The 23,358-nt window shown below is 40.7% G+C and overlaps 2 protein-coding genes across 6 annotated transcripts in view; one reads left to right on the top strand and one right to left on the bottom strand.

Annotated features, from left to right (window-relative positions):
• The first annotated feature begins 1,068 nt into the window (after window positions 1-1,068).
• On the top strand, window positions 1,069-20,413 carry ncln (nicalin). Of its 5 annotated transcripts, none has more exons than XM_033621626.2 (15): window positions 1,069-1,364; window positions 2,618-2,808; window positions 3,892-4,033; window positions 4,230-4,324; window positions 6,020-6,100; window positions 6,362-6,465; window positions 7,215-7,303; window positions 8,297-8,436; window positions 8,785-9,011; window positions 9,533-9,620; window positions 9,720-9,758; window positions 10,613-10,776; window positions 11,804-11,857; window positions 12,148-12,226; window positions 14,968-20,413. In XM_033621626.2, exons 1-15 carry the CDS (start codon window positions 1,190-1,192, stop codon window positions 15,028-15,030), a joined length of 1,731 nt encoding a protein of 576 aa, XP_033477517.1. In that variant the 5' UTR covers window positions 1,069-1,189; the 3' UTR covers window positions 15,031-20,413. The 5 variants fall into 5 exon arrangements, with proteins under 5 accessions (XP_033477517.1, XP_033477519.1, XP_033477516.1 ...); XM_033621628.2 differs by having other exon boundaries at window positions 3,889-4,033; window positions 8,785-8,963; window positions 10,616-10,776; XM_033621625.2 differs by having other exon boundaries at window positions 3,889-4,033; window positions 10,616-10,776.
• The window catches only part of cers1 (ceramide synthase 1), a 45,626-nt gene continuing 41,929 nt past the window's right edge, over window positions 19,662-23,358 (bottom strand). The window contains exon 7 of the mRNA XM_033621629.2: window positions 19,662-22,413. Within this exon, the coding sequence (XP_033477520.1) occupies window positions 22,371-22,413 (43 nt within the window). The 3' untranslated portion in view covers window positions 19,662-22,370. The remainder of the gene's footprint in view (window positions 22,414-23,358) is intronic.

The following is a 23,358-nucleotide window of genomic DNA, read 5'->3' as shown; positions in this document are numbered from 1 at the left end:
AGCCTTTTTTGTCAAAGGTTAAGATCCACATTTTTAACCAGAAACAGCCCCGAAATCGTCATTGCCAAACCCAGCAGACTCCATTTAAGTAAACAGTCATTTTAGGGTGTATTGAGCCAGTATATTTTCACATCTAACAGGGTGAGTTAAGGCTTTTTTTTAAAAAAACAAAAAAAAACAAAAAAAAAAACAGACCAGAGTTGGAACAGTGGAAAGACAAACTAAGATGGCTTTCATGAGTTTTATTTTGTTTGTTTCAACTTAGAATGAAATGTGTTTTATGTTGATACACTTGTGTTTTTTTAAATGGAGACTGGTGTGTGGTTAAAAGGATCATGCTCTTTAACAGAAAGGTCTATCTCTGGGGAACCTTTCCATAATGTTGTCAGACAGACTAACAATGTGAGCCTGCCAGCGGCAAAAACAAGCAGTTTTAGGGGACATATATGACAATGCATAAATGCCCCACATGGTGACACTAAAGCCTGTTTGACTGCTGCCAACTGCTGTGATCTCTTTAATGCTGGGACAGTTTCAAAAAATGTTGTTCCCTTAAGTCACTAAGACACAAAAACATGGTAAACTGGGGTCAAGGTTGAAAAATACTGACATTACTCTTAAGTATTGTGTAAAAATGATACAGAACTTATTTGATATTTTATTTGGTGCACATTTGGTGCAGTCAGATTGACATGATCGGAATTACAATTATAAATGCAGCTAAATCTTTTCACTAAGGTCTGATCAACATTGTAAATCCCAGTCAAGGATATTACATGGCCTCCACCGTGGCTAGTTTCTATGGTGTACAGCGCCATCTAGTGTCAATAATAATACACGGTCCCTTTAAATATAGCTGCCCTACAAGATGCCTGAAGGACCGTAGGTTCAACTCAGATTGAAATTAGTAATTATCAGACAAACATTATAAACAAACGCGTACTATTCAATAAACATTTAATTGTATTGAAATATTTTCACAATCTGGCGCTAATGTTGTATTTGTTGTGGTCTCTCTTTAGAGTATTTGGTCGTCCGAGTATTTGCCTGATCAGAATTACCTATCAGTTGTAGCTCCGCTTGGTTAGCTGCCTGGCTAATCTGGGTCCCCGGCTGTCAGTTGCTGAGAGCGGTGACAGCTGAAAAATACCATCTTATTCTTAGCTGTGCGCTCAATACAATCGCCACGATGTTCGAGGAGGCTAGTGAAGTGTTCGATAACATGTTTAAATCCTCGTTTCCCCTCACCTTCATTGTGTTTATCCCCGCGGTGTTGATCCTGGTGTCACCGCTCCCGGCCGAGGCGGCACATGAGTTCACGGTGTACCGCATGCAGCAGTACGACCTGCAGGGACAGCCCTACGGTAAGTCAGCTGTTTCTCTATTTTATCACGCTGGAATAAGTGTAAGCATTACTACGCTGGTCCCCAACAGCTAACCCAAGTTAGCCTCGTTGTCGCCTCCAGCTAACGTTCAGTTGCCTGAAGTAACGTTTCAATGACAGCATGTAGGGGGGCGCTAGCTAGCTAGCTGCTAATGTAGCTTAGCTTTGCTAGAAGGCAATACCAAGCTAGCTCATTTCCTAGACGCAAAACAGGATTATTATTCCGTAAAATTGTATGTGGGCGTCACTCTTAAAAGCGTATTCCCTCAGTTAATTATATCGCTTTCATGCTTACCAATATTAATATACCATTATAGAAATAGCAGTGCGGAAAGACCTGTCACACTAAATCAAACAGGACAGTCAAAACGCTGGCAGAGTGTGTTCACCTCTCCACAGAACAGTGTGTACACTGATTAGTGGGCTGTTTCCAAACACTGTATATCTTTGTGAGTAAGACTATAGTGAACTAAGACTAGCACAGATTATGAAACATGTTGACAAGGAGAAATTGTAGAGTACCACTCATCTCTTTCACAATTCAGAAAGTGAATCAAGGGGAAGTGGTTGCATTTTGACACATAAACACATTTTCTGTGACACATCCAAGATGAAGACTAGTACAAGCTACTAGACTTCACAAAGAGATCAACAAAACTCAGCCTTTTTGTTATGGTCTGTGTCAAGTAAGGTGTAATTCACTCTGTTTCAGCCTCAGCATCAGTTTGTCAATACAGTGGCATTTGTTTCAGTCTCTATTCAACAGCTCCTGTGCTCTAATACTAAGTACATAAGTAAGTCAAATTTATTTATGTAGTGCTTTTCTCAGACATGGATCACAGAGTTAATATACAACAAGAAAGACAAAGTGACTACGTGAGCCACATAGTTAAAGTGCACAATGATTTGGGCACGCACACACACTAAAAGAAGAATTCATAATACACAATAACGATACATAAAATGGATCAAATACAGATCTGGTGCATTCAAGTTACCCAAACATCTGTCTTAACAGGTGCATCTTTAGCTGGCTTTTAAAAGAACCCCCAGAGTCAGCAGATTGTAAGGGCGCAGGCAGAGCATTCCAACATTTAGCAGCTACTGCTGCAAAAACTCGATCACCACATGTCTTAAGGCAGGAGAAGTCATTCCTGTGCTTGCCTGTTGACATGAAGACAGGATTAACGTATCATGATTGATGATAAGTGTGTCACTGTCTTCTACCCTCAGGTACCAGGAATGCCATCCTGAATACGGAGGCTCGTACTGTGGAGGCAGAGGTACTAAGTCGTCGCTGTGTCATCATGCGACTCGTAGACTTTTCTTACGAAGAGTACCAGAAAGCCCTGCGCCAGTCAGCAGGAGCTGTGGTCATCATCCTGCCCAAGAACATGTCTGCTATGCCCCAGGACATAGTACAGGTAATAACACACTTCAGTGACACAAATCAAAGTATTGTGCTGTGTTCTGTTCTGTACCCCTTGACGTCTCCTGTTTTTTTACTGTGATTGTGTGTTCAAGTAAAATGCTGTGATGTCACAGTGCAGAGCTTTGCTTTGTGAATTAAATATTTAGCACTACTCTACCTTCAAAAGAGATCTTTAAGTGATGCATTTAGTAGCGATGGCAACTTGTGACAAGTGAATAGCAAAAAAGAAAAAAGTACAAAGGAGGCAAGTGCTGTAGCATTGAAATGAATGTGATCTACAGATACACAGCACAAGAAGGAGAGCAATTAAAGCCATATTGTCATGACCCTGCTCACAAGCCATGACAAAAAACGGGCCGTCACAGTACACATTTTTGTTGTGCCTGGTACAAGTCATGAGTTGCATCCCTTAAGCTTAACTGAAGATAGCAAGAAGTGCCCTGCTCCCTAATCACACAGTCAATCTTATCTGTTTTGGGCTGAATCTGTTTTGGCTAGTGCCTTGCTCAAGGGCATCACAACAGTGGAAAGAACTAAAAAGCATGTAGTGTCCCAATGCATAATTGATTTAACACAACCATCCTGCTGATTACAGTTTTTGAAGATTTTCCACTCAACATTTCCAAGCTTGGTGTGACTTCAAAGCAAAAAAAAGGGGTTTAAAACTTTGAGAAAACCTTGAATTTGCAGCGTTTCTAACCCTTCACAGATATTGGTTGTGATGTTAAAGCACACTGTGACTAATTCCATGAGTGGGATCATTAGATTAGTCTCTCTGGAGAGCAGAAGTTGTAGGCATTTGATGAGTTACTCATTTGGTTATGTAACTAAATTCCATTTTGGTGAGTTATCGTAGAGACAAAAAGCTCATTTGTAATCATTTGTTTCTCTCCTGTTCACCACTGTGGCTCTCTCTCATTAATTACATTCCTCTCCAAATGTGAGCAATACTGCATTTGCAGGGTTGAAGGAGCTAATCAGATTCCCCTCCCTTCAGGTCCAATCCATCAGAATTTTACGCCAACAGACGGAGCTATGTGTTTCAGTTATTCCCTCTGTTTATCCCGTGTAGCAGTTCATGGAGCTGGAGCCAGAGATGTTGGCCACAGAGACCATCGTTCCTGTCTACTTTGCCATGGAGGACGATGAGCTGCTGTCCATATACACCCAAACCCTGACCTCCTCCTCCTCACAGGGCTCCTTATCAGCAGCTGAAGGTAGAGAGTCGTTTCATCTAAACTGGACCTGTTTTTGGGCCCAATTTCTCCACCTGTCTGCAATATACACAGAATTTTATGCACATATATGATGAGAAAGTCATCCTATCTTTAACAGATAAGAAAGATGGTGATGTGGATGGGCACTCTGCAAGTCAGTCAATTCTAATGTTATGTTTTCTATTGATTTTTGTAGTGCTGCTGCACACAGCCACAGCCAACGGCTTCCAGATGGTCACCAGTGGAGCTCAGAGTAAAGCTATCAGCGACTGGGCCATCACCAGTCTAGAGGTGAGAAATGTAACCATTATCTGAAGGCAGCTGTACCTGAATCGGCTCATTGCAACACACAGACAGTTATAAAGTGTTTATCATTTGAATCATGTAACAACATCTAGTCACTCGTAAGATTAGAGGGCTTTCCAAGCAGTCAGATTTTCAGTATTTTAAACTCGGGGTAAATAATAAAAATATAACGGCACAATGCATTTTGTAAGAGCCGAACTGAAATGGAAACAGAAAGTACTAGAAGTTTTCTGTACGCAGAAATAAACCTCAGAGGCACCAGACAGAGGGCCGCAGGATAGTGTTACAGTAACATCAGGCAGAGCGATGGCTCTGTGGTTAGGACTGTTGACTCACAGCAAGAATGCCCTGGATTTACCTCTGTGTCTTGGTCTTCTCTGTGCGAGTTTTAGTTGGCGTAGTTTTCCCTGTGGCTGCTTGATCCAGTTTCCTCCCACAGTCAACAGGCCTGAAGCTCAGATAAACAAAAAACTGATTTGAATGTGTGCACGATTTAAATGTTTGAGAGGTGAGAGTCATTTGCAGAATATTTTAAAGGCACACTTTGTTCTCAGTTTGGTAAGGCTTCAGTACTAAATTACATTTCTGTATTTTGTTATATAAAAGGCAGAGTTTTAGTAGATGAAATCAGTGAATCCTGAAAGACTCAGATTTAATGGTAATGCAGTAAGGCGCACACTGGGGCAAAGTCCCTACTTGTTCCTAAATCATGTCAATTTGGGCTTGTTTTGTGGCCTCTTACCCCAGGTAATGTACTATTTACGCAAAACGTTATTGATGAAGAATTTTTAGCAGCTTGCCTAAGACAGGTGTTTCACAAATGAGCCCTGTCTCCAAATTATGGGGATCCACTTGTGAGGTGGAATAAGAGAGGCCTCCGCCACCTGAAGCTGTGGGTCAACCTTGTGTTATTAGACCAGAGTAGTATATTGTGCTCTGCCTGCTGACTTAGTGCCCAGTGAGTGTTTTCTACACATGTGGGTGGCCATAAATCCCAGAACAATGATGGTTGTGTGGATGGAAAGCCTGCACATTTTAAATCAAAATGGATTTAAAAAGAAGTGCACAATGGTTTTTTAGTTGATTTGAGACTATATTTTGTAGTGCTTATTTATATTTACACACATGATCTAGCCTGATGGGACTTAAACTTGCTTGGTGCTGATCTTTTTCTCTATTTTGCCTTCAAGGTTAAAAGAGTCCTTCACCCTTAACAAGCCAATTATTAATGCTCAGTGTGAGAGCGTGTGAATGTCTTTCTTCAGCTGTTTTCACTCAGACGTTACAAGAACTGATTGTCACAGTATTTCTAACCCTTCTCTTAAGAGTTCATGAGGGGATTTGGGTGGCTTTGATCATTGTTTGAAGATACTTTTTGGATCAAACAGTTTGAGTCAGAATGGGTGCAAAACAGAGCAGGGCTGAAGTGTTAGTTCAGGACTTTCTAATCTGAGCTTTGTGTTAAAACCAGAAGAAAGTGGTTTAGACACACTGCAGGGGATTAGGAGGCTCAGAGGTCTGCGGACAGGAGGTCGACTGTGACTAACCCACTGCAACTCTGCGCTGTCATGCTGCCAGCCTGACAGTCTAATGCGCACAGTGCCATTGGTTCAGCTGAGTCTTCATTCGTTCGCTTTTGTTTTGTTTCACTTACCAAATGGCTCTGTTTTTATTTCCCAGGGCCGTCTGGCTGGAGTTGGAGGAGAGGACCTGCCCACTATTGTCGTGGTCGCTCACTACGACTCCTTTGGTGTTGCCCCAGTATGTTCACTGCTTACTTTCTCTTACGATTAAGCCCAGACTCTTTAATTCAGCAGCTGAAGGAATGGTTTGTCTGCAGATACCTGTAGGATTTGGTTACATTTAGTCTCTAAGTTGATTAGTCAGACACTGTGTCTCTTTATAACTTGATACAATAGTAGCTCAGGAGAGAACACAATCATGCAACACAACTTCTCAGTAAAAAGAGAGTAGGCCAGGAAAATAATCTGACTGTGTGTGTTTGTGTGTTGTTGTGTCCAGTGGCTGTCGTATGGAGCAGACTCAAACGGCAGCGGGGTGTCTATGTTACTAGAGCTGGCTCGTCTTTTCTCGAAACTTTACACCTACAAGAGGACACACGCTGGGTGAGTAATGATGGTGACTCACATTTAGATCATTTTGTGTCTCATTAGCCTCAAACAGCAGTTAAACAATTCATAACCACCAAAAGCACAATGTCTGATTATTTTACATGTTCAGTGAAGCTCTATGCTGCACACTTCATGCACTGTATACACAATGAAGTGGTAGAAGTAGCATCGATCGCTTGCCTAGGTGGTTCATCTCAACATGAGGTAAAGTCTATTATGTGTCACACAGTTGTTGTGGTTAGTATCCTGCCCTAAATGCTTTTTGAGAACGATATTGAACATTATCTGTGCACTCCGCAGGCAATAAGAATCACATTGGACCGTGTTAAACACTTAAAGCAGTCAGTAACATCATATAGGTTCATTCTTATGTCTAAATGTACTTAACAATAGCTGAGTGTAAGGACCTTCCTCTTACAAAGAGTGCAGTAAAGGAGTAATCGACTTTACTGTAACACGCTCTGTTTAGGTTCAAAGTCAGCACTACTCACTTGATTTGTCCGTCATTTAAGACGTACCTTGTGGTTTATGTCTCACAGACTCTGATACTCCCTCATGTCAACTCTAGTCTCTCATTACATCATCACACATCCTCCTCCATCATCAAATCAAATCAAATTTTATTTACATAGCACATTTCATACAAAGTTATCTCAGTGTGCTTTTGCCTACAACATCATGTTCCCTGACTCATCATGTTCCCATGTTCCTTGACTAATTTGTGAATCATGCTGTGTGTTCAGGTACAACCTGCTGTTCTTCGTATCTGGTGGAGGAAAATTTAATTACCAGGGCACCAAACGTTGGCTGGAGGACAATCTGGACCATACAGGTACTGTTCAGTTCGTACTATACTTAAAGAAGGGACTATAAAAGTTCATGCAGCTGGATTTGGTGCGATATACAGCTTTGGGGCTATGAATCAGTAGAAGTAGAAATTTATCCACATGGCGCCCACTGTACAAAGGCTGTGTCCGTGCCACAGTGGCCATGGATTTAACTCCAACCCACGGCCCTTTGCTTATGGCCCTTTGTTTATGCCTTGAAGTGGCTCCAATGTAACTCTACAGTTTTGTCACATTAAGTATGCGGAGATCTATAAATATGCAAATTATCCCTCAGCTGTTCGGCAGCAGCCTGAATCTACCTGCTCACCGTGTGACTCTGCTCATCACTCTCTTCAACTTTAGAAATGTAACAGAAATTGATCATATGAACCTTCAGCAAGACTAGGTTATCAAACAGCTAATGATATGTTGCTAGTGTTAGATAAACCCTGTTCCCAATTGCAAATTTCCATTTCCTAGGATAGCGAAGGCACCACCTGCCCACTCTGCCTCTGATTGGCTTACCATGACATTCTTACCCTTTCCCTAACCAGTCTCACTCCTCTTGCCAAAACCAAACCAATCTTACTGACAAAGGCAACAATTACTAGCTAATCAGAGGGAGGGTACGGCAAGTCATGCTTACACTACCTTAGGAAAGGCAAACTCGCTTCCCGATTACCAGATCTGACCACTTGAAGTAAAAGGGAACGTTAAACTTACCTTGCAAAATACTGATACGATGACCTGACTTCTCCTCTGATACCCTTCATTTCACTGTAGCGTTATGCTAATGATACAGAAAGCCCTGACCCGCAACTTGATGTGATTGGCTCCATAGGATTGTGACGTATGAAACCCTGGCTGTCATTGGTACACTGCAGGTCCAAGGCGGAAGTGCTCAGCCATGGCATTGACTGCTTATTTTGCTTGATTCATCTTGTAGCATATAAAACACCTGCTTGTTGTTCAAACCTGTCCCTCCCTTTCTTTTACAGACTCCAGTCTGCTACAGGACAACGTAGCCTTTGTGTTGTGTCTGGACACGCTGGGGAACGGAGACTCTATACACCTCCATGTGTCCAAACCTCCTAAAGAGGGAACTCCTCAGTATTCTCTGCTAAAGGAGCTGGAGACGGTAAGAACCTCAAGGCTTGATGCCTCTCGGCTTGATTTTTCATTTACTTGTCACTGTGTCACTTAAATATGCTAAATCTCTCACTGCAGCCTTAGACAAAACATGTTAAAATGCCCTCTTATTTAGTAGCAGATGTATAGATCTGATTAATAATCTAAAACTTATTATAGAAATGCAAATGTTTTTAACACAATAGCAGTTATACTTCTTTTTTAAGCCACATCATGTAAGTTGTGAACCAGAGCACATGTGCTGCTTCACCCTAAATCAACTTACAGAGTGCTAAAAATTAGTTAGATCATACATTATATTATAAGCTATAATTTTCTCCCTCTCATGTCCTCTCAGGTGGTTGCGAGCCAGTACCCAGAGGTCAAGTTCTCCATGGTCCACAAGAAAATCAACCTGGCAGACGACATGCTGGCCTGGGAGCATGAGCGCTTTGGGATCCGCCGGCTGCCGGCCTTTACATTGTCCCACCTGCCCTCCCACCGCCTGGCTCAGCGCTCCAGCATCATGGACGTGCGGTCAGTGTCCCCCTCCTCTCGCCACGGAGCGGGAGAGCCCCCTGCTGGGTGGGTTCATTACTGCAAGTCTCTCAATCAGCGAAAGAAAAGAGCTTCCATTCTAGCTGCCAGTAATTTCTATTCATGCCATAGGTGTTTGTGTAGACACACGTCCTCTGTCAAGTCCCCTTTCACCCTCCATGGATAGACTGGTGTTGTGAGGGCGCCGCCAGTGCCTATTTTACATCACTCATGACTATCGGAGTGTGGCAGTAACGCCTTTTGTCCTTTCACTTCCTCTCTTTTTCATTTCTTAATCCACTGCTCCCACAGCCATCCATCTACCCGACTCTCTGTTCGTAAACCATTTATCTGTTCTGTGTTACAATTTCACACTTGACCTATTAGTAGTTTTGGCATTTGCTCAGTCCTCTTGTCTCAGACTTTCCTCTTGTCAGCCCACCTGTGTGGAAATGGATGCTCTATAAGTGGTTCCTCCTCTCTTGCTTGCTGCAGAGGGTTTCTCTCCTCGTGCTTCGGAGCTTTTCCCCGTCTCTAACTGTCTGCACATTTGTGTCTGTGTCTTACAGGCCTCATGTAGATGTAAAGAAACTCAGCAGGAACACCAAGCTGGTAGCAGAGGCGCTGGCCAGGGTCATCTACAACCTCACCGAAAAGGTAAACACACAGATGGAGAAAATGTTTTGACTCCAGATACTGCATCTGCTTTCTGCCTGCAATGTGACAACTTTGTTGTTTGTGTACTCTGCTGCACAGGGGGCTCCTGGGGACCTGCAGATCTTCACCGAACAGATGGTAAGTCACCAAGCTGCCAGGGCACAGTGGTAACAGATCTGTAAAGAAACAGTAGCAGCAACAATTGTCTCTTTGTGTGTGTGTGTGTGTGTGTGTGTGTGTGTGTGTGTGTGTGTGTGTGTGTGTGCGCGTGTGTGTGTGTCTTTATCAGGACAGAATTTGTGTTGAGTTTTATATTGCAAAATTGCAATTTTAAGTAACTCAAATCTGAAAGTAAATCTTACATATTACTCAAAAAAAAAAAAAAACGGTAATGCTTTTTGTAATTATTATTCTTAATAAGAGGTTTTACTATATCCTGCCCTGTCCATCACACACTCTGGTGGTAATTTTGTGTGTGTTTCATGCTGTTTTGAATGTATCCATGTGGTCTGCGCAACACCTGACAGGACAACACAAAAACCTGACCTATTAAAGGTCACAATAAATAATTAACAGTAATAATAAAAGTTGTTTGTTGCACAACATTACAAATTCTCATGAGTCTCATTTAGAAATAGCAAAATTATAGTTCAAGTTGAAGACATTTAGTTGAGGCTACACAACAATAACAAATAATATAATCAGTTATTCACACACAAAAAGATTAAATCGAAATACATACAGGGCTAAAATCCATAGCCTTAAAACAATACCAGTAATAACTAATATAACGGACATAACTCACCGCTGACTTCAGAGGATTTCAGAAAATAATCTGTTAATCATGTTCAGTTCTGTGGAGTGGAGTGAGAGGAAAAAGGAAGTGACCTCATCTAATCTTTATATCTAAAGAGTGGTCTGGGGTTGGCTAGACTGTTATCTTTTTAATCAGGATTACCTGCGCCTCTGTTGTAACACAGTTGTCATGTCAGCAGGTGCAGGACGAGCAGCTATCAGCGGTGGTGGATTGGCTCACAGCGCAGCCCCGAGCCGCTCAGCTGGTGGACAAAGACAGCAGCGTGGTGTCCACTCTGGAATATCACCTGGGACACTACCTCAAGGACGTCAAGAGACACTACGTCAAAGCTGACAAAAGGTAAAGATAAGGGTGGAGGCGCACAGAAAAGATGCACAGTCGTTACTATTGGACTAAGCATGTCGTTAAAAAGTTTAGATGGTGAAAATATTCATATTCCACAAGACTCTCAGCTGCCCATTTAAATGCAGAGCTTCTGTTCCCATTTATTAAATCAGACAGCACTGTATGAAACTTTAATGTGCTTGTTGCTGTTTGTTCCTTGTTCCATGAGATTGAACTGCCAATACTGCAAAGCTGTTTTCACAGTGTCGTGTAGTAACCGCCCTGACAACTGCCTACCTCTAAGAGCGACTCCCTAAAAAGCAAAGTGTTTTTAAAAGTGACCGCTATAGTCCACGGCTGCGATGACAGGCAGGTGCCTGAACTGAAATTGTAGAAATTACCAAAGATTTCTACATATTCGGACAATTTTCCAGTCATCTGAAGTTTGGTGGGAATGTTATGACAGGTCCGGCTTTTGTTCTGGTTGTCCTCTTTAGTTTTTAGCGCCATAACTCCCGGTAGTCGGACACAGACATTATCAGCTCCCCCATCTTGTCTTTTTCTGTTTCCCTGATGCCCATTTATTGAGCAGCCAGGCCAGGTGAAAACCACCAAAAGTTCAAAATGGTTGACTCGTGGCAGAGCAAAATATGTGCAAGAGGGAGAAAAGCGGTGTAATGCAGTGGCCAGAATGCAATCTTGGAACCCACAGGCTCTTGTCTGGTGACGATTTAGCTTTTTATCAGCAGATATCTGTTAATAGTGTGTCATGACTCGATGTGCATAGTTTCACAAGTTGCTAATCCAACTGTGACCAATGACCAGGGTGTGGAAAAGGAAGTCTTAGCCTGGGTATCCATTATCCTTATATCTGCTGGCTACACTGGAACCCCCCTAAATACTGGCTGTTGCCCCCAGAGGCTAAGTGGTTGTCAGACTGGTTGTATATTTCCAACAAGGACAGATCTAATGTGTGTTGTACAATTTGGGTGTTTTGTTGTCTTGTTGTCATAGTGACAGCTTTTAATCTTTTCATCCTCAGGGATCCAGAGTTTGTATTCTACGACCAGCTGAAACAGACTATGAATGCTTACAGGTACGCCTTAATGAGCTCCTCTTCCTCCTCTGAGATGCTTCAGTGCAGTTCATTCTGATTTACTGTAGCTTTGTAAAAGCTCTCCAGCTTATAGCTGTCTGAAAGCAGATGAAATAGCCTCATGACTTTACAATCAGTCCTCAATTCCCTGTATTTCACACTTTTATCTTTTACTACTATGGACCAAATCCAAACTTTAAAACCAGCCATAACATCATTATGTCAAAGATAAATTCTTACTGTTTCTCTTTTAATAATCTCTGTATCTTACTCACTCTTCTTCCTCTCAGAGTGAAGCCTGCTATTTTTGACTTGCTGCTGGCTGTCTGCATTGCAGCCTACTTAGGGATGATGTATCTCGCTATCCAGGTAAGTCACTGTTCATGCAGTAGCTCCTTTAGGACATGCACCACATTACATAAATGTATTCTCATTTTTACATATTTGAAGGAGCTATAACATGTATTTTACAAAATCAGTGTCAGTGGGGGGTTAGATATAGAAATATTTCAGCTCATTGTTTAGTTGTTCCAGGCTGGTCGCTGGTCCTTCCAAAGTCTTGAAATGTCTTAAATAAATATTTACTCATAAAAGGCTTTAAAAATTACTCGATTGTCTTAAATTCATATTGAAGGGGTCTTAAATATTTTTTCAGTCACACCATCGATATACTGTAATTGTTCAGCGTACTTAAAACACGTAATGAGTCTGCATTGTTAAACCAGGACCTTGCAAGCTATGGAAAAATGCAAGTAAAAGGACAAATAGCTTAAAAGAATCACCATGATTACTTAAGTATGTTGAAGGTGATTCAGACGTGGTAACATGGAATCACACATGCAGAGCCGCAAGCACAGAGTGTCGTCAGGGTCGTTTTAATTGTTTATTTTGAACTGACATGAATGTCTGTACTTAGAAAGAGGATATTTTCACTTGTGTGTATTTCCATTGCAAGTTTGGTCTTATATTTAATTTAAAGTGGTATGAAAATGTCTTAAAAAGTCTTAAATTTAACATGTTTGTCAGTTATTTTATTTTATTATTTCTTTAAATTTGTCGTTTTTACAGAAAAAGGCAGGATACTAATCCTACGAGTAGGGTTGGGTACCGAAACTCGGTACTTTTTGTACTTGGTACCGATTCACGTCGGTACTACCGAGTACTGATTCACTTAAAATGAAACGGTGCCAAATTTCGGTACCTGACGCATAGTGCGTCCAAATTCACACCCGTTCTTCTCTGTGGATTTTCTCCGCGACCGCATATCAGCGGAAACAGCAGAATTGTAGCTTTCCGACAAGACCAAGCGCTTGTCGGAACTCCAATGTTTTCACAGTGGAAAAATTACAATAAAATGATGTATAACAGAGCTTTCATACAGCTTTGCACACACGTTACTCTTGGATGGATTACTCGCGAACGCAGGCTCGCACAGAAATGCCACACATATCACATGAAAGCGCAGGACCACACGCATCATTGTGCTGTCATCCCATCACGCTCTAAATACAGATCAATTGTCTACAAAATAAAAACTTGACGGATTTCTTTATAATCCATTATACAGATCTTGTTATCAGTCACTTCATATAGTGAGGAATATCGTATCTTACCACGTCTTAGGCTTGTGTGTGTTTCTCCCTGTCTATCCACATTTGTAGTCCAGCTTTCAAGATGCAAATATCTCCATATTGTCCAGCTGACACTCCATCAAACTTTGTATGACAAGACCAGCCACTTCACCTTTGCGCACCCAGACAACTGCAGCCTAATTATGAATGCTGACAGGGCCGTAGTCACCATATACATTGAGGGGGACATGGCACCTGGCACAAACCACATGTTTTGGACAACTGTAAAGTGACAGAATGTCCCAGCATCATGGTTCTTATATTGCCAGATTCCAGAGAGTCTCCCCTCTTCATATATGGTAGAATATGTCTTTTTCCAACTTGCTATGCTGAGATACATGTAAAAATGTAAGAATTTAGGCACACAGATTTGTTTTTTTCATTGATATAAAAATTAATATAAAATACAGGCACATAGAAGAACATAAAATGATGGCAAATCTGGATAGCCCAGATTGTCCTAAAAAAAACAAGATATAGCATGTGTATGTAGCCTTTATAATGACTGTGATATGAGCTTAGAAGTAAAGGCAGTAAAAATACCCCAAAAACGCCTAGGGCCCATAGGGTTAAAAGGTACCGAAATAAGGTACCGTGTGGTACCGGTACCGAATTCCAGATACCGGTACCGGTACCAGTACCGTATCGGTTCAATTATGAACGGTACCCAACCCTACCTACGAGGTCTACGAATGTTTCTGTATCACTGTTAACATGGCACTAGTCTGAACTCTGTGCCGTCACATTAATGTAAAGGCTGCAGCAGCACAGAGAGATATCCGCTGCCTTGTTTAGAGCGCTGTGATGCATTTATCATCTCTAATGCAGAAAGGAAATCTATTAAATCAACCACAGAACACCAAGAGGCAGCCAATTTGAGGCTGTTGAGGAGTTTCTCCTGATGTCTTTCAATTGAAAACCACTGATCATCACGTTAGCATCTCCCTCCTAAGTTTACAGCTTTCGGTCATGCAGTGGACCTGGATGAATGATATCCTGCAAAACATAGAGCATGTGGATGGATGGGAATTAAATTAGGTGTTGAACTCAATAGAGGACATTCATAAGGGGTTTCAGCAGAAAGAAGAGGAGCCAAGCTGAGCTCACAGTGGTGATTAATAAAGGCCTCAGAGACACTGAGTTTCAAAATCAATCACTGATGCAGCCTGTGAGGGAACTAAAAACCTCTCCTTTCTTCATATTGACACTTTCCTACTCAATGCTTGTTCTTGCTCACCAGATGACAAATGTCAAGCAGGCATTGTGGCTGTCGTGTTTGCTCAGAGCTGAAGTGATATTTTCCTCGCTGAGAAAGCCCAGAAATATTTACTTTTAGGTAGATGATACCAACATTGTTAGTATTCCACGTTTGAAAAAGGCTTTCAGTGTCGAGATGTTTTGTTTGTCTTCTTTCTCGATGCATGAAATCAACCCAGCTTGTGTTCCTTTGTTTTGTTTTTTTTTGTTTTTTTTTTACAGAACTTTGGAGTCCTGTACAGTGTTGTCCGTAGAATCACCCAACCCAAGGCGAAGGCCCATTAAGGTGCACGACAACCTTTTTCTGTTTGTTTCTTTTGTTTTGTTTTCTCCAGATCCCACCCTTCTCCTCAGATCAATAAACTCTAACCAGTAAGAACGCAGAAGCTGGGCCAAGCTGCTGTTCTCATGATGGTTTCTAAACCAGCAGAATCACTTTCATTTCTTTCATCCCGCTCCACAAACTATGATGTCAGATCCTGTCCTGCTGCCAACTTAATCCATTTGGTCTCTCGGACCAGAATAATCAGGAATCATTTCTCACTCTCCCTGTCTTCATGAACACAGATGTCTTTTCATTCATTTAAAATGATCCCTTGTGTTGGAAATATTCCGTTATTTGACTCCTGTGAGGGATGTAAAGCATTACGTCGACGCCTGTGAGATCTCGATGAGATTGGGAGTTCCTGATGTTGCTGTCCTCCCGATCACGCCTCATTACTCGTCCTCTCAGTATACTGTATGAATGATCGTTCTGCCAAACTGACGTCGTGTTGTCTCAGGCAGCTACAGGGAGAAACTGACCACAGAGTTTAGCCCAGAATTTCCTTTGTCGAGAGATGTGTTTACCCAACATGTTAAAGGAGAGGTTCACATTTATTTCAATCTGCTTAAATACAATACTCACATCTTTATACAGACATTTAAAGAGTTCCTGTTTCTGTAATTGTTTTTTGTTTGTTTGTTTGTTTTTTAACTCCACGCTGGCATCAAGACCCCCTCCCTAAATCCACAGTGCTGATTCTGTGCAAAAACACCTTTTAATGTTCAGCTGAAGAACATATTAAAGTCTTTTTTGTGTCATACCTTAAAGACTAACATTAGAGGATACCCATTTGGCCTCATTTTGGCTTCAGATGAACTTCAGAACGCATTTTTGCACAGAGAGGACTGTTGGCTATGTCTTCCATCTCTTCAGGGCTGCAGCTAAACATTAATTTCATTATCAACTGATCAGTCGATTATTTTTTTTTAATTAACGAATTGAGCGCTTAGTCTATAAAATGTCAGGAAATGGTGAAATTGCAGATCATCAGAGTCCAAGATGATGTATTCAAATTGCGTTTTCTGTCAGAGTAACTGAAGAAAAAGCCAGAAATTTAAATTTACAACAATATGGATCATAAAAGGCAACAAATCACATTGAAAAAAGACGGCAAATGTTTTGCATTTGTGCTTGATAAACAATTTAGAGGACCAGTGTGTAGGATTTAGTGGCACCTAGTGGTGAGTTTGCAGATTGCAACTGACTGAATACCCTCCGCTGTCCTTATGGTTGCCTTCAGGTAATGCAAAAACGTGACTGGCCCTATCAGGAGCTAGTGTTCAGTTTGCCCATGTCCGTTTGTCGGGGTTGCTGTAAAAACATGGCAGCTCCTTGGACCTGCTGCTTATGTAGATATGAAGGGCTCATTCTAAGGTAACGACAACACAATGATTCTTAGTTTCAGGGTTTTTCTTTCATGTTGGTGAAAGAAAACACACTCTTATATTGTAATTACATTTCTGCCAATAGATGCCACTAAATTCAACATCGATTAACATCATCATATTATTTAATATATGAGCGAGTGAGTATTGTATTGAGGCAGACTAAAAACAAAATCTGAACTTATCCTTTAAACGCTCAGTGAAAATGACTCATATGACAAATATCATTTACAGTTAAGATGAGTTGCCTGAATAAAATGTGAAGTAGTGTTTAGATGATCCTGATTCCATCGCCTTGGTAGTGAATTTATTAAAAGAAATATTCAGTTGAATGAAAAAAATCCTTGCTAAATAATTAAAGTATGTATTAATCTCCCCGTTAATATATGATGTTACAAAAATTTAAAGCAGATCCCCTGTGAAATTCTCTCCTCACTTTTTGTGCCACCTTTTTCTGTTTGCTGTCACTGTGTGATTTGATGTGTCTTATTTTTACTGCTCAAAGTCTTTTTTTGTTTGCTTTATTCCTGATAAAGTTTTGCTGGGGATGTTCAGTCCTGTTGAATAATGTCACATGCAACAAACATGTTTGTCTAATCAGAGGACATGCGTGTTCGGTGTGTTGGAGTGCAACGGCCACACATGATGAGATAAAACTCCCCCTTTACTCCTTTTTTATCAGTAGGAAACATGTCTTTGACCTTTTGCTGACTGTAGCAATAATGTGATTCCACTTAATCAGAGATTTTTAAAGCCGTGTTGAGATTTTGGTCAAGCCAGCACTGCGGTGTTTGTACACTGGAAGTCTTAAAGTGGGCTGTAACACAGAGGGTGTTGGATAAAATGGGGATGGATATCTTAAACACACCTGGAATTTAGTTTCATGAGATGCTGGTGTGTGTAGAAGTAACATCGCAGTGTTTCCTTGACCTTTTCTCTGCCTTGTTGTGGGTGAATGGTGTTTATTTGCCTTTTTGTATCTTCCATGTGTTACTGCATGACCTGTGACCCACCTGCCCCCTGTCGCCATGGTAACAATGACAGGATTTTTATGATCTACGGACATGAGGGAAATACTGTGTGGTACATATGATTTTTTTTTTAATTTATTGAAGGTTTCATTTGTGCACTGAAATGAACTCTCCTCTGGTCTGAACTCTGTTTCACCTCATCCACAACACTTGATCTTTGCAATGAAAATGATATCAGTTGTGATTCAGAAAAAAATAAATTAATTAATGAAAAAGAAACCACGAGGAGCACGACTCTTGTTTACTGACATGTCTTTATTTTATGGGAAAAAATGATAACATTGGCTGAATGGTATTAAAATTGCATTACAAAAGAGCAAGTATGTGTCTTTATCAAGTGGTTAGATTTAGAAAGTGGTCAAATTGAGCTCGGACAAAAAAAAAAAAAAGGGGGGGGGGGGGGGGGGGGCAATTTGTATCAATTACAGTGTATCAATGGTCCAGAAAAACATGTAGCGTTAAATTAACAAGAGGTTTAGGTACTGATTCTTTCCAGAAAGTCATAAAAATCCCCAAATTCTCCCTTCCCTTTTCTAATTTTGATCTACGAATGAACAATAAAAATAATACTAATAAATTACAGTGCAATTTATAAGAAATACCTGCAGGGCTTTCTCAGCCCTTCATTCTCTACTAGCTCTCCTCGTCGCTTGTCGCCAGCTCCCACAAACACTCGCCTCGCAATTTGGGTGGACATTTTGGCACAATCGTGACTTTGTGTCATAATGGAGGCGAAGCGTGCGAGCCAGTTCAGGCAGACAACTCCACATATTCAGTGCAAAACATCTGTCACTGCTCAGCCTGTAAACACTGCTCACTCCATCGTCACTCCCTGATCTTAATGCAAACAGGGAGCGATGAGGTCAGAGAATAGATGCCAGTTATTACATCATACTCCTAATCGTTGCAATACAGATCTACTGCAGCCTTTCTAATTTTTCTTGCTCAATTTATCAATCGTTTTTTATCATCACTCCTTAAATTTCTTTGTACTGATTGTAATGTATGGAAACAGGGAGTGATGAGGTCAAAGACTAGACATCAATTATTATATTATACCATAAGACTTCATTTAAAAGCCTAATTAAACGCCCAGTCTCTTTTACTAGCCTGGTGTGGCTACACATTTTGACAAATAAAAGCCTGTCTCAATTAGAGGCCTGGTCTGGTTGCTAAGCTGTTCATTGTTACAGAAGCTCTTCTGGCATATAAAACCAAATTGCTAAGGTAACACTTAGCTGTTTAGATCATGCATAGAAATAGAAATGTTTAAACTTTTGTCAATATGGAGATGCTACACATCGTTAGCTCGGTTCATTTCATTTTACTAAAACCGTGATTGCCAGAGACCATAATTTATTTAAATTTAGGGATATGACGACAAATACAAGTCCCTTCCTCTGAGTATGTGTCCATTCCTTGATTACCCTGTAAGCTATTTATATTCCTTTATTCCTTCTGTCCCAAATATAGGCCTGTTGAGTTAAGTGATTTAAGCAAATAATAGCTTGGGCTACTAATTGGAAGTTTTACGGTACTGTACTCACTGCAACACAAATCCACTGCAGCCTGTGAAATGTCTTAGCTCAGATTATAAACACTGCTCCTTTTATTGTCAGTCCCTGATCTTAATGTATACATACAGGGAGCTATGAGGTCAGAGACTAGACGCCAAGTAGTTGTTACAATACTGCTTCTGCAGTGTTCTTGCTCAACTGCTTCTTTTATCATCACTCCCTAAATTTCTTTGTATAGATCGTAATGTTTGAAAACCAGTGATACGGTTCGAGCCTAGACATGCTATCACATCACTACAACACAAATCCAAAGCAGCCTTTACAAACTGACCAGTGAAGCAGCAGCACAGATAGGGCTGCCTTACCGCAAACACTGCTTCATCTTTTTATCGCCACTTCCTAACCCTCTGATTTAAGTGTATGCAAACAGGAAGTGACGACCCTTTTGATGCTTTACAAACACAGCTTCATCATTTCATCCTCACTCCCTGATCTCAAGGTCATTAAACATCAGCGCTGTGCATTAAAAGTTGTCTGACTGAACTGAGCCACACATGCAACACATGTCCGGCATGTCGGATGTTTAAATAATAATCAGCCAAATCCACAATAAAAGACAAATTAATTGACATTTTAAAAATGTTTGTTTTTCCTTCAATTTTTGATAGTTCATCACATCTGGGTAGAGGTCAGGGGTGGGCGACATGGGTAGAATCTGAAGTTATTTCATATCATACAAACACACATGATGATTTAATTAACTTTGAACTATTGTATCAAATTAAATGCCTGAAAAGACATAAAATAGATTAAAAAATCCAATATTTCCATTAACAGTTCATTGATTTACAGCATTGACATCACGGTGTAAACAGTACAGCAAATTAATATTCTGTCATATCGCCCACCCCTAGTAGTAGTTACTTGTTCATACGTCACATCACAGGACGGTTTGTAGTATGACGCAGTGGGGGAGAGATTGAAGGTGCACCGTTCGCACACAGTACCATACCGGACGACCAGATCCAGATCACAGGTCTTTGTGGGTTTACTGCAAACTTCACTCCTGTCACTTGCCATCGTGTCAAAAACATATCAGCAAACTATGGATCATATAGTCTCACAGTTGAGCAGTTAAGACCTGAGAGGTCACTTCCTGCCAGAACACCATGCTAGTAAAACCAGTCAGCCACAGGACTCTGAATGTCTGATATATTACACACAGTGACATGTCTGATAAAGCATGTCACTTTACAGTACAGGTGTATAATGACTACAGTAAGATGAGTGTAAGCCAGCATACAGATAAAAAAAGGGCAGAGATCTGAGACTTAATCCAACTCTCCCTGGAAATTATCTGATCTGAGCAGACGATCACCGACTCGTATGTAGCAGAAAAAAAAAACAAAACCTGGAATACCAACAGTGCTCTCAGAGGAAAAATAAAACAGCAGCAATTCCAAAAAAACAACAACAAAATCATCAATGATAACCTGAACTACAGCAATAATAGTGATAGTTTAACGTAAAATTAAAAGTTAGTTTTAACCTTTCCCCACATGCTCATGTGGGGGTTGTGGAAGACAAACAGAAAACAGCACAACATCTGCGGCCCGCTCCAGCAGCACAAGCATGCTGTTCATCGAAACAAGAGCTTGAATTTGATCGAGAAGGTAGGAAGAATAGAAATATCCCTTATTCCCTTATTTTCTGCAGGTGCGGCAGCTGTGTGTCCACTAACACACACACAGTAAACCAGCGGGTACCCAGGGAAACCCTTTCCTGTGGTTTAATTTAACATGTTCAAATTACAGATGACATCAAAACGCTTCCCATATGTGGGATTTCTGGGACAAAATTCATCTTGTGTGTATCTTAAAATACCCACATTTAGACGCCACATGAGGGTTTATCACACACTGGTTTGTATGTGTTTGTCAGCCAGTGTGATGTGTGTTGAGTGGTCACCGCTGCTTCAACGAAAGATCACTTTTCAGATGATTCTTAGACATTAATAAAGACATTATGATTACATAGCTAGAGGATTTTTTTCTTCGTTGTTTGTAAGACAATTTCATAGCATATTTCCAAAATCATTCGATGTCATGCATTCCTGAATACCATAATGTGCATACATAATGTTTTTTTTATCATACTGATTTTTATCTTTACACAAGTTCTGGGCTATTGTTCCAATTTCATGTGAACCTGATAGCCGCCACCACCCACAAACTGGTTATAAATGTAAGTCAAATCCATATTGTTTAAACAAATCAAATGATGAGGATGAAACCCAGTCAATCAATTCTAGCTATTTGCTGTCATTAAACCAGCAACCAGCTTGTATGCCTTCATGTCAGTGCAGCAACAGATGCTTCGCAACATACATGTAGGAAAGACGAGAAAACAAAAAAACAAAAAAGCTTTTTCCAAACAATTAAATATTCCCAATGCCTGTTGATCATCAGTACAAGAGATAAAATGTCAAAGAGAGAAATAAACTCAGAGGTGAAATGTTGTGAATGGTTTTGAGTTTAAAAGATTCAGCTACATCCATCCTGAAACACCAAACACACGCACATACCTACACACACCGATGTGGCTTTTCACTTCAAAATGATGGACGCCGGAGCTGTGCGATCGCCATCGCTGACTTGTGCAATGATATGGAAATCAATACATGTGGTGAAACGGCAGCACACAACGCCAGGCGGGCTCTGCTGCATCACTGCAGCCATGGGAAATGATATTGAGAGAACCACGCAGTGTTTCCCGTCTGAATCATGATTTTTAGCCTTTTCACGTCTGGAGTCAGAGGGGATGGACGGAGGTTAAAGGACAAGAGGAATTCATTCTATCACTGATCACCTCTAAGGAATTAGCATATTGCTTTTTGCTAAAGGTTACAGTGGGTCTAAATGTCTACAGAGCCATGACAGGCCTATATGAACCTGTTCCTTGTCTGCTGTTCAGGTTGACGGTGGTGATTATGACACCCTGTACTACTGTACGTGACAATCACAGTCCACCTCTCACTTAAACTGATTTTTGTTTCTATTAATCTATCAAATGTAAAATTAGCAACGATAAGACAAAAAGTCACCTGAAATAACATTCACAGTGCTCTAATAAAAACAAAACAGAAACGACAGCGATGAAATGAAATGTTCTAAAACAAATAAAAAGAGTAAAAACTCATTGCAGCCTAACTCGCTATTTTCCTTCCTTTTTTTTTTTTTTTTTTTTACTTCTTGTGACACTCTTCCCTTCTCCAGCCACGTTTTTTTCAGCGTGAGCCGTCCAAGGAGGGCGTCTTGTCTTGCTTGTACTTGTTGCCTAGTGCCAGGTGGTGGCGACGGAGAGCCTGTTATAGATGCTTCTCCTTGGTGATCCCGTTCTGCACGTGCTTCCTGCAACACAGAAACAAGAGAGTGTCAGGGAACTGAGAGAGTGAAGGACAGGATGGGAAGAAGAGAACGAGCTTGTCAGGTGAGGTGATCAGCAGGTGTGAGGCATTAGCAGGCAGAGAGGATATCAGCGGTGGTCAAGGCCAGTCAGATAAGCAGTGCCACATAATCACATCTCCATATGGTCTCGGGCTCTTTGATCCTATTTACTTGTGAGGGCCGCTGGTTACACAAGCTGAGTGGAAGATCTGTTCTCCACATCTACACCTGGACTTCATTAGAGGAGAGCGGCAGAGGAAGTATTCAGATCCTTAACTGCTGTAAAAGTACTAATACCACACTGTAAAAATACTCTATTACAAGTTAAAGTCCTGCATTGAAAATGATAAGTAAAAGTATGTCAGCATAATCAGGAAAATGTACTTAAAGTATTACAAGTAAAAGTACTCAATGCCAAAAATATACATATCTTAAAACTATTATAAGGCTTCTCATGCATCAGTGTAGAAGCAGGATTTTACTGTTATAGTTGGTTGAGGTGAATCTCACCTTAACTAATTTGTGACTGCGACTAATTTTTATTTTTATTATGCATTAATCTGATGATCATTTTCCCTATTAGTTTATAGATTTTTTGGTTCATAAAAATTGTGAAAATAGTGATAAATGTTCACCACAATGACCCAGAGCCTCACAAGACACCTACACAATGTTTGTTTTGCACAATTAACAGTCCGCATTGGGAAGGTATATAAACATAATTAAAATTATTACACTACCTGGAAGGAAAAGCAGCAAATCTTCACATTTTTGAAGGTTAAATGCATGGAATATTTTTACATGATTTATTAAATGACTAAAACAATTATCAAATGCATCAATGTAGGATCAGGATTTTACTGTTGTAGTTGTTCAAGGTGGAGCTCATGTTAACTAATTTGTGACTGC

The sequence above is a fragment of the Epinephelus lanceolatus genome, chromosome 6, assembly GCF_041903045.1.
Source record: "Epinephelus lanceolatus isolate andai-2023 chromosome 6, ASM4190304v1, whole genome shotgun sequence".
NCBI lineage: Eukaryota > Metazoa > Chordata > Actinopteri > Perciformes > Serranidae > Epinephelus > Epinephelus lanceolatus.
This window is presented reverse-complemented; position numbering and strand designations above follow the sequence as displayed.